This window comes from Berghia stephanieae, chromosome 7, assembly GCF_034508935.2.
Source record: "Berghia stephanieae isolate SIO BIC M18660-M18661 chromosome 7, UCSD_Bste_1.3, whole genome shotgun sequence".
NCBI classification, from domain to species: Eukaryota; Metazoa; Mollusca; class Gastropoda; order Nudibranchia; family Aeolidiidae; genus Berghia; species Berghia stephanieae.
In genome coordinates, this window is record NC_088366.1 from 17,252,464 (window position 1) to 17,264,121 (window position 11,658).

General features: G+C 34.1%; 1 protein-coding gene across 2 annotated transcripts in view; it reads right to left on the reverse strand.

Annotated features, from left to right (window-relative positions):
• Positions 1-10,269: 10,269 nt before the first annotated feature.
• Positions 10,270-11,658, reverse strand: part of LOC144976160 (cysteine-rich secretory protein LCCL domain-containing 2-like) — a 20,985-nt gene continuing 19,596 nt past the window's right edge. For both annotated transcript variants that reach the window (XM_078920343.1, XM_078920342.1), the window contains exons 8-9: positions 11,222-11,244; positions 10,270-10,504 (exon numbers count right to left, since the gene is read on the reverse strand). In XM_078920343.1, the coding sequence (XP_078776469.1) occupies positions 10,415-10,504; positions 11,222-11,244 (113 nt within the window). In that variant the 3' untranslated portion in view covers positions 10,270-10,414. The remainder of the gene's footprint in view (positions 10,505-11,221; positions 11,245-11,658) is intronic.

Below are 11,658 nucleotides of genomic sequence, written 5' to 3' on the forward strand. Positions count from 1 at the left end.
GTGTGAACTAACCATTACTTTTGATTCATAAAATGAGCAGAAGGAGATATTTAATCTATTAATTTATGATGTTTTAAATGAAAGGCAGTTGATACACACCAACAACGTTTATGTGTGTAGCTATGAGGATGTGCCTTTAAAGCAGAGATAACTATGGATGTGCCATTGGTATCACATTGTATACAATATAGTGTGTACATGTATTTTTAATATAATATAATTTAATAACTCATATAACATGTCATTTGTCACATGTGTGTGTGTGTGTGTGTGTGTGTGTGTGTGTGTGTGTCAGCACCATGTGTGTGCATGTGTCTTTGTGTGATTATATGTCCATTTGTTTGTGTGCTTCCAAGTCTTATGTCTTCTTTTAAATTCCCCGCAATTTTGACAAAATGTTAAAAAAAAAGAGAATTCATTATAAAAAAAGAGACATTTATATTAACAATACCGCACTGCTCGTGGGAGCTTATTTTTGCTTTTGTCTATGGCATGTCTCAGTTGAAATGCCATGGGAGGAAATATCTCAGGCTTCAAAGCTTTTTAAATTTTACAAATATTTTATCCACTCATATCATCTTATTTTTCATGTTTTGTTGTTTTTTTTGTTTTTTTTAAAAGAGAATATTTGATATTATATATTATACAGTCTGCACTTGATGGTGTATCATGGGAAATTCAACTGTTGTGGTTATTAATTTTTCACTTTGGTTTCATGCGACTTTGTAATGAAGCTAGAAATTATAAAATGGTTCATAAATGAATGTTGAGACCAAAGAAAAATCCCTGTGATGTACATACCAGATTTGTTATTAAATGCTTTAAGATGCTCAGAACTAGACACTTGTCATATCTAGTCATCAGTCGCATGTTAATGACCGTGGAGTGAGCAGTGTCTACCGTCCAAAAGTAAAACCTAGTAACTCTTTAAGTAAAAAAAAAAAAGAATTTTATTCAGAAATGTATTATGGTGAACTTGAGAGACCTCCACAATAAATGCATTGGTAAAATCTCAGTAGGTTGGATGGGAGCATCACCCTTGAATCATATACCTATGATGTTCGCATGGGTGTACGATCCGATAGTGATGTCGTTTCTTCTTCTCTTTACTAGCCTATCCTGCTTCTTTGGTTTGTGATTGTATTTTTGACAGGGGATATTTTTCTTTCTGTAAATCTGCCTGTTTGTTCTTGGTTATTTATAATTTAGCTTATGATATCTTTAGGTTATGATTTTGATTTACATTTGTACTATTTTTGTTAGATTGCTTGTTTTTTTGTTTCAGCGGTCTCTCATATAACCTCAATTGTGTTGGAAGAGACCTAAAGCAACAAACAAAAAAAAAAAAATCTCAGTACTGGGTGGGGTTCCTGACTTCCCATAGTGGACAGAGAGGTACTTACTGTGTCTTCTATCCACCTGTATCTGTTTTCCAATTTGCTTTCTGTCTTTGTCTTGGAATGAGATTATTTGGTTTTGCCCTGGCCCTGGCTGTAGTGCTTGGCTGGGAGGGAAACAGTCATGCATAGTTTTGTGAGATGATATTTTTTTCATTGTAATCATCTCTCTGTTATGTATTATTAGGTTTGTTATTTTGAATGTATGATATAAGCATTTGAGTGTATTCCCCTTAGTGGGATCTTGTGCTAGTGTATAGGTGAGACATTTTAGGTGATCTCAAACGAAGTACACTGATAGTGTGCTCTTGGAATCTACATATGTTCCCTATTTGAACCACTCCCCTTTGTCTTACATTTTTCCTCGAGTCCGTTTTTATTGTACATATAGAATCTTTTCACTTTCCAATTTTCTTCCTTTTTACTGGTGCTGATATGACCTAAATGTGTTGCGAGCGCCATAAAACCCGTAAAAACAAAAACAAACAAAACTACCACCCAAAGGTAAAACCCAGTAACTCTTTAATTTAAAAAAAATGAGTTTGAACTTGAGAGAACTCCACAATATAGCGTATTGGTAAAATCTCAGTAGATTTGGAAATATTTTAAGGCATTACCTGTAACTCAAACAAGTTGAAATGCCATGGGAGGAAATATCTCAGACTTCAAAGCTTTTTAAATTTGACAAATATTTTATCCACTCATCATATTTTCATATTCTCATCTTATTTATTATTTTTTTTTTAAAGAGAATATTTGATATTATATCTTATACAGTCTGTACATGATTGGTATGATGGTGTATCATGAGGAAATTTGCCTTAAAAACAAAGGTAAAACCTAGTGTTTGAATCTCTATAGGCCCTACCTCCACAGTGGGCAGGGAGGTACATACCATGTCTTCTATCCCCTTATATCTGTTTTCCAACATGCTTTTCTGTCTTTGTCTTGGTGTGAGATTGCTTGGTTTTGTCCCGACCCTGGCTAGAGTCCTTGGCTGGGAGGGAAACAGTCAAATGCGTAGTTATTGTTGTGGGAGATGATATTTTTTTTCTTTGTAAATCATCTCTCTGTTATGTATTATTAAATTTGTTATTTTTAATGTATAATGAAATGTAAGCATTTGAGTGTATTCCTCTTTGTTGGATCTTGTGCTTGTGTCTGGGTGAGACTTACAGGTGATATCAGACTAAGTACATTGATGGTATGCTCTTGGAATCTACATCTGATCCCTATTTGTTCCCAGTTCCCCTATGTCTTACTTTTTCTTGGGTGCCTAAATTGTAATTCTAGAACTTTTTACTATCACATTTTCTTCCTTTTTACTGGCGCTGATATAACCTAAATGTGTTGCAAGCGCCGTAAAACCCTTAAAACATAAAAACACAATCTCTATAGGTTTTACCACTTTACTTTCATTTACTAGGCGTTACAACTGTTATCTCCAATCACTTTTATTACTGTGCTGTTTGTGTGCAATGGTTGAACAGAAATAAAACCCAGCAAGTTAACTTCTTTGAGCTCATAAGTGTCTTTGGACCAGTTACTAGGTTTTACCTGTGGACGGTAGAGGTGTTTAAACATTTATATGCTGTTATTGCTAATTGTTTCATTTCCTTGTAAAAGTTGATAACTTGACTCTTGTTTGGTATGAAATTTGTATAGAGTATTTATGATTCCATAATTTCAAATTTTTATTGAAATGTGACCAAAATCTGGTATTATGTTGTGATGTCTGGGTGAGGTTCCTGACCTCCCATAGTGGGCAGGGAGGCTTCAAACGAGACACAAGAATAGATTGCTTTTGGATCTACTTCATTTCTACCATTTGTCTTACCTTTTCATAAGTGTTTGTATGCTAGTTTAAATCCACGGGTGAGGGGTGAAAGTTTAAAGGGATCAATTTGCCTGGTCAAGCCAGTTTACCTGAAAGGCTAACTTAAAAACAAGTACCGCCACCTTAAATTAAAATGAACTTACAAATAGAGTCAGGCAATTATGATTATTATTTTATTATTATTATATATTATATTAAGATACAGACAGCATTGGACGTTCACCCATGTTTAAATCTTTTGTTTATTCCATCATCTTTCTTTATTCTAGCATGGAAATAAATGACTAGCTCCGTAAAACCCTAAAGCACACACACACAAAAAAACAACAAAAAAACAAAAACAATCTGACATAATACCAGATTGGGCTAGAGGGACCGAAATCATTGTTAACTCATAGCCTGACACTTTCCTGCTGGGTGGGGATCCTGACCTCCCATAGTGGGCAGGGAGATACATGCTGTGTCTTCTATCCCCCCATACCCGTTTTCCAATTGTTTCCTGTCATTGTCTTGAAATGAGATTACTTAGTTTTTGTCCTGATCCTTGCCGGAGTTCCTTGGCTGGGAGGGAAACAGTCGAATGTATAGTTATAGTTTTGGGAGATGATATTTTTTTCCTTGTAAATCATCTCTCTGTTATGCATTGTATTATGTTTAGTTTACATATTATATTATATGATTGGTAAACATTTGAGTGTATTCCTCTTAGTTGGGACTGTGCTTGTGTGGATGAGACTTCTAGGTGATCTCAAACTATGTACTTTGACAGTGTGCTCTTGGAATCTACATCTGTTTCCTATTTGAACCAGTTCCCCTTTGTCTTACCTTTTCTTTTGTGCTTTATTTGTAATTCTAGAACTTTTTACTATCCTATTTTCTTCCTTTTTACTGGTGCTGATATGACCTTAATGTGTTGCAAGCGCCGTAAAACCCTTAAAAACAACAAAACACTTTCCTAGAAATTATTTCACAATGCAAGACAACGATCACCAAAAGAAAATGAAAAGGGAGTCGACTTAAGTAGTTTTCAAGGAATCGAATTCCAAATGGTCCCATTTAGTTGAACTCTAGAAAACAACTTATTATTATTTACTTTCTTTTGGTGTCGCTGTCATCTGGAAATAGGGACTTAATATTATTTTGGGTTAGGCTATGAGTTTTCAAAGGCTATGCCTAATTGCTGTAACAATGTTTTTTGTTATTGTTGTTCTTATACACGGATGTAATCTTGTTACCACTTTCTTTGTATCACTTATTGTTGTTGAGCAATGCCTGTAAATTTATCCGATTGTTGAATTACCATTGCAATAACTGATAGATCTTTTCATCTTAGCGATATTGATGATCTCATAAGTTGAATTAATCTGTTTTTGTACAATGTTATTGACATGATTTTTCAGGTGGTTATTTTTCATTGCGTGATGAACGCTTCAAAGAATCTCGGGATTGTTATGGAATCATGATTTTTCTAAAAAAATCAAACAAAATCCTTTTTATCATCATCATCATCATCATCATCATCATCATCATCATCATCATCATCATCATCATCATCATCATCATCATCATCATCATCATTGTCATCGTCATCATCAACGGCACTGGGGAAATATATACAAGCTTTGCAATTCCATTTAAGAGATAAAAGTTTTGCCTGGATTTTAATTTTGTTTGTTTTTAATTTTTCTTTATTCCGCACATATTTTGAAACAAGATGACAGTGACCATCTCTGGGTGGGGTCTGTTGACCTCCCATATTGGACACGAAGATCACTTGTTTTCCAGCATGCTTTCTGTCTCTGTCTTAGAATGGGGTTACTGGGTTGCGTTCCCACCCTCCCATGATAGTGGGCAGGGAGGCAGGTACTTGCTGTGTCTTCTATCCCGCTGTATCTATTTTCCAATTGCTTTCTGTTTTTGTCTTGGAATGAGATTATTTAGTTTTGTCCTGACCCTGGCCGGAGTCCTTGGTTGGGAGGGAAACAGTCGATTGTATATTTATAGTTTTGGGAGATGATATTTTTTCCAGTAAATCATCTCTCTGTTCTCCCATAGTGGGCAGGGAGGTACTTGCTATGTCTTCTATCCCCAAAAATCTGATTTCCAATTTGCTTTCTGTCTTTGTCTTGGAATGAGACTTCTTGGTTTTGTCCAGGCCCTGGATACTCTAGCTGGGAAGGAGACAGTCAAACAGTCAAATGTATGGAGATGATATTTTTTTCCTTGTAAATCATCTCTCTCTTATGTCCTTTATTATGTTTTGTTTACGTATTATATATGATTTGTAAACATTTGAGTGTATTCCTCTTAGTGGAGACCTGTGCTTGTGTCAGGGTGAGACATTTAGGTGATCTCAAACTAAGTACTTTTATAGTGTGCTCTTGGAATCTTCATCTGTTTCCTATTTGAACCAATTCCCCTTTGTCTTACCTTTTCTTGTGTGCTTTAATTGTAATTCTAGAACTTGTTACTATCCAATTTTCGTCCTTTTTACTGGTGCTGATATAACCGTAATGTGTTGCAAGCGCCGTAAAACCCTTAAAAACAAAACCAAACCATCTCTCTGTTATGCACTGTTGTTTATTTATTATTTTTAACATATGATTTGTAAACCTTTGCGTGTATTCCTCTTAATGGGATCTTGTGTTTGTGTCTGGGTGAGACTTTTAGGTGATCTCAAAGTAAGTACACTGAAAGTGTGCTCTTGGAATCTACATCTGTTCCCTATTTGCACAATTTTCCCCCTATGTCTTACTTTTTTTCCTCAAGTTCTTTTAATTGTACATCTAGAATGTTTTTACTATCAAATTTTCTTCCTTTTTACTAGTGCTGATATTACACCTAAATGTATTGCAAGTGCCGTAAAACCCTTTTAAAAAAATGGGGTTACTAGGTTTTGTTCTTTCTCTGGACAGGGAACACGCTTAGATAAAGAATAGAAAATTTGGGACCAACAAAATGTGTTGCCTTTAAGCAGAAGTTGACTCTAAGAATGTTGAGTTTATGCGGATTCCCTTGTATCATATTAATTCGTCGCCTTTGTCCTGAATGAGGTCTTCTGACCTTCCATGGTGGGCAGAGAGGTAACTTGCTGTGTCTTCTATCCCCCATATCTGTTTTCCTTTTCCATTTTGCTTTCTGTCTTGGATGATTGAGAATCTCAATGAGATTGCTCGGTTATTTTATCCTGGATCTTGTGGGGATCCTAAGCTGGGAGGGAGACATTCAAATGTATAGTATCTTTTTTTAAAAAAATGATATTTTACCCTTGTAAATCATATCTCTCTGAGTGGGGTTCCTGGCCTATCATAGTGGGAAGGGTGGCACTTACTGTGCATTCTATCCCCCTACATCTGTTTTCCAATTTGCTTTCTGTCTTTGTCTTGGAATGAGATTACTTGGTTTTGCCCTGGCCGTAGTGCTTGGCTGGGAGGGAAACAGTCAAATGCATAGTTATTGTTTTGGGAGATTATATATATATATATATATATATATATATATATATATATATATATATATATATATATATATATATATATATATATATATATATATATATATATATATTTTTTTTTTTTTTTTATTTTTTTTTAATTATTTTTTTTTTTTCTTGTAAATAATTTTTCTGTTACTGACCTCCCATAGTGGGCAGGGAGGTACATACTGTGTCTTCTATCCCCTTATATCTGTTTTCCAACATGCTTTCTGTCTTTGTCTTGGAATGAGATTACTTGTTTTTTTCCTGGCCCTCGTCGGAGTCCTGACTGGGAGGGAAACAGTCAAATGCATAGTTATTGTTTTGGGAGATGATATTTTTTCCTTGTTAATCATCTCTCTGTTATGTATTATTATATTTGTTATTTTTAATGTATAATGTAAGCATTTAAGTGTATTCCTCTTTGTTGGATTTTGTACTTGTGTCCGGATGAGACTTATAGGTGACCTCAAACTAAGTAATTGGTGGTATGCTCTTGGAATCTATATCTGATCCATATTGTTCCCAGTTCCCCTATGTCTTACGTTTTCCTGGGTGCTTTAATTGTAATTCTAGAACTTTTTACCATCCCATTATCTTCCTTTTTACTGGCGCTGATATAACCTACATGTGTTGCAAGCGCCGTAAAACCCTTTAAAAAAAAAAAAAAACAAAAAAAAAAACATTTTCTGTTATGTATTGTTATGTTATTTTGAATGTATGATGTAAGCATATGAGTGTATTCCTCTTAATGGGATCTTGCTCTGATATTTGAGTAAGACATTTAGGTGATCTCAAACTAAGTACAATTACCGTGTGCTCGTGGAATCTACATATGTTCCCTATTTGAACCACTCCCCTTTGTCGTGCTTTTTTTCCTCCAGTCCTTTATATTGTACATCTAGATTCCTTTCACTGTCCAATTTTCTTCCTTTTTACTGGCGCTGATATGACCTAAATCTGTTGCAAGCGCTGTAAACCCATTAAAAAGAAAAACAAAGAGAGCTTATCTCTGTTATGTACTATAATAGTGTTTTAAAATGATTTATTGTACTTTGTAAACATTCCCATGTATCCTTCACAACGGGATACTTTGCTTGTGCCTGAGTGAGACTTTTAGCTAACATCAAAATAGGCACATTGTTTGAATTGTCGTGGAATGATCTGTTCCCTATTTGAACTAATCCTCTCTGTCTGAATTTTTCTGTGGTGTTTTTAAACTTCTAATCTACAAACTTTCCCCGACAAGCTTCCATTTTACTAGCGCTGAAATGACCTACAAGTATCGCTAGCGTCGTAAAACCCCTAAAAACAAACAAAAGTACCGTACCATTTGTCCTACTTTTTTTCCCAGCTAGATCTCATTCCGTCCTTTCTATTGGCGTTGAAATGATCTAAGAATGTTGCAAATGCCCCCCCCCCCCCCCCCCATTTTTTTCCCCACCACAAAAACCAAATAAACATATCGCCATCACACGTTTGGTATCGATACCAATATATTATAAACGATAATATGTGAGAAATACGATTTTAAGGATGAATAAAGTATGTGATACAAAATTGTTTTGTCTGCTTAAAGTTATTTTTTATGATTTCCATTTTATACGGGTCATCAATCCATTGATTTCACTATCGTTTTAGACAAAGCTTGAGCTTGATATTTTGAACTATATCCATTTGTTGTCTCAAAGCGCTTTACAAGGGGTCCCACGAAGTATGACGCCTGTAAGGAGCTGTTGTAATATTTTTTTAGACAGACAACGTTGCTGCTACCGACTAGGTTCTCGTTTTACACTCGAGTGTGGTGAGAGATTATATGAGTTACTGGGTGGGGTCTTTTGACATCCCAGACGCAACATCTAACAAAATATAGAAGAAGATTTGACACCTGTAAGGAACTGTTATATTTTTTAGACAGACAACGTTGCTACCGACTAGGTTCTCGTTTTACACTCGAGTGTGGTGAGAGATTATACGAGTAACTGGGTGGTGTCTTTCGACATCCCATGGTGGACAGAAAGCCACTTGCTATGTCTTCTATTCCCCAATATCTGTTTTCTGAGTTGCTCTCTGTCTTTGTCTTGGAAAGGGATTACTTGGTCTTGTCCTGACCCTTGCTGGAGTCATTTGCCGAGAGGGTAACAGTCACATTTATAGAGTTAGTTTTGGGATATATTTATTTCATTGTAAATAATCTCTCCGTTATGTAATTATGAGCTAATACCGTAAAATTTTTAATAACATAAACACAAAACACCATTTAAAAAAAAGACAACAAAAACCAAAACAAAAGTAAACAACCTCCCACCAAAAAAACAAACAAACAAACAAAACAAACGAAAGTATATTTTTTTAAAAACAACCCACAACAAGCAAAAGAAAAACTCAAATAAAAAAATAAAAAATTTACAACAAAAACAAACCAAAAACAAAAGAGCGTTGCAGGCACCATTCAACTTTTAAAAGTACAAATCAAAACCTCATGCTCACGACTGTGGTCAAAAACTAAGCAGTTTGTTGTAAACTGTAGAGATCATATTATTATGCCAAGTCAAAATTATAATTTCTGTAGCCTAATTGCTCTCAGCCAAAGACAAGTACAGGTCGTGGATAAATGACACCGGGCCGCACAAGAATTCCGTTTTGATGATTTTAATTGCTGAGTTTAATGAGTTGTTTTTTGTTTGTATTCTTTTTTGTTCATACTAGATATTTTCCAAGTTGAGCGTGCTTTTTGTTTAATTAAAAAATATTATGGAGGTAGACATGTATGCAAGTCTGTCATCCGAATCCACAATGGGCTGAGTTTAACATTGTTGTAATGGACAAAATTTTGCGTCATTTTTTGAGATTTCCATTACAACAATGGGCCCATAAGGAATTGGGTTATCAGACCTGCAAATAATCAACGTCGAGGTAGACCGTTTATGTTAAAACAACTAAACGCAAATAGGGTTTTTTCAAGCTTTCTATCAGCATTTTCCAATTTTAAAGTATTGAGTTGAAGATGATTTCCCCAAAAATTTCTCTTTGGGGTATTGTTATTATCTATTTCATCGGGACCAAACTTAAATTTGATGTTGATTCAAAATAAAGTTAAGAATTCAATTTAGGGAAAACTTATAAAGTTAAAAAAAAAGAAAAGAAAATGACGCGTGAAGTTTCGTATAATTATTCATTCTTCAATTAAAATATCAAATCAAATCAATCTAAAAGTATAAATAAATGCCCCCCCCCCCCCCCCAACTAAACGGCCAGCGGTAAAGTCATCAAAAGTTCACCGGTCAGTCTTAACTCACTCAACCCTAACACCGACTATATCCGTAGTTTTTACCGGGTTACATTTACCCCATGCCTATTTATTACATTTTTTATGAGACAAATTATAGGAGTAATATCAAATCTAATGTTGTAAATTTGTACTTTTAATGATAGTTGAATAAAACTGTCTATGCACATGTTCATTTTTAATACATTTTTTTTTCCAATTTTGAAAAGTAGCAAAAGTCTCTAGAATTGAGTGAGTTAAGAATAAAGATAAAGACACTCATTGAATACAATTGGATATTTCGTTATTGTTACAATATTTATTTATTGTTGTTTAATAATGAGAATGAATAAAATGGGTAAACACGACAATTTAAAACCGATTATTGTGTTGTTATTATCCGGATGTCTGTTGTCTTCTTTAGACAGGTTGGGCCTTTAACCTTTGTTCCTCTTCTTCTTCTTTTTCTTTTCTTCTTTCTCTTTAAGCCATTTGCTGTAGTAGCTTGTATTGGGGGATGGTTCCAGCTGAAATTGTAAACGTTACAATGTATTGAGGACGACGAAGATTATGTGAATCTAAATTAAATTAGAACACTTTTATCATCGGCTATTCCAAAAACAAACAACAAAAACAAAACAAAAAAAAAAAACCCACAAAAAACAACAACAAAAAATACCCCAAAAACCACCCAAAAAATCAAACAAAAACCAAAAATAAAAAAACAAAACAAAAACAACAACAACAAGAAAAAAAAACCAACGACAAAAGAACAAAAAAAAACAAACAAAATAACACATAATATTTCAAATTTTGGCCTGAATACTCGTCCCTCAAATATCGATTAAAATGACCCTCAGCATGTCAAACACTCTCAAACCTGGAACGAGTATTTTCCTTTTTGTATCTCATCAAATATATGATTGGAAAATCAGTTTTCTCTAACTCTAATTGATGAAAAACAGACTTAGAAGGTATTGAAAATCATTTCCTGAGATAATTGTGTGTATATATATTGGATACAAACATTCACAGATCTACAACATTTTCGCACCTATTAATAAGCCTATATACATAATCTGTTCCTAGTACCGTAAAGTTCCTCTTGCTGAGAGAAATAGTAATAGGATATAGCAGGATATAACACATCATGATGGAGTAAATCTTTTAAAGATAAAGTAAGACAAAAGAATGTCTTTAAAAAGGAGTGGTAACGAGAAACAAGACAATATTTAGGTACTTACAACAGCTTCTCCATTGGATCGTTCTGAAATGACAATGTTATGTAATTTGATAATAGTGATAGTGGTGGCGGTGGTGATGGTGGCAGTAGAAGTAGTCGGAGTAGTAGTAGTAGTAGTAGTAGTAGTAGTAGTAGTAGTAGTAGTAGTAGTAGTAGTAGTAGTAGTAGTAGTAGTAGTAGTAGTGGTAGTAGTAGTAGTAGTAGTAATAGTAGTAGTAGTAGTTAGTAGTAGTAGTAGTAGTAGTAGTAGTAGTAGTAGTAGTAGTAGTAGTAGTAGTAGTAGTAGGGGTCATATTGTTATTATTATTATTATTATTATTATTATTATTATTATTATTATTATTATTATTATTTATTATTATTATTATTATTATTATTAATATCATTATCATTATTATTACTATTTTATATTATCATTATCATTAGTCATTGTGGTAA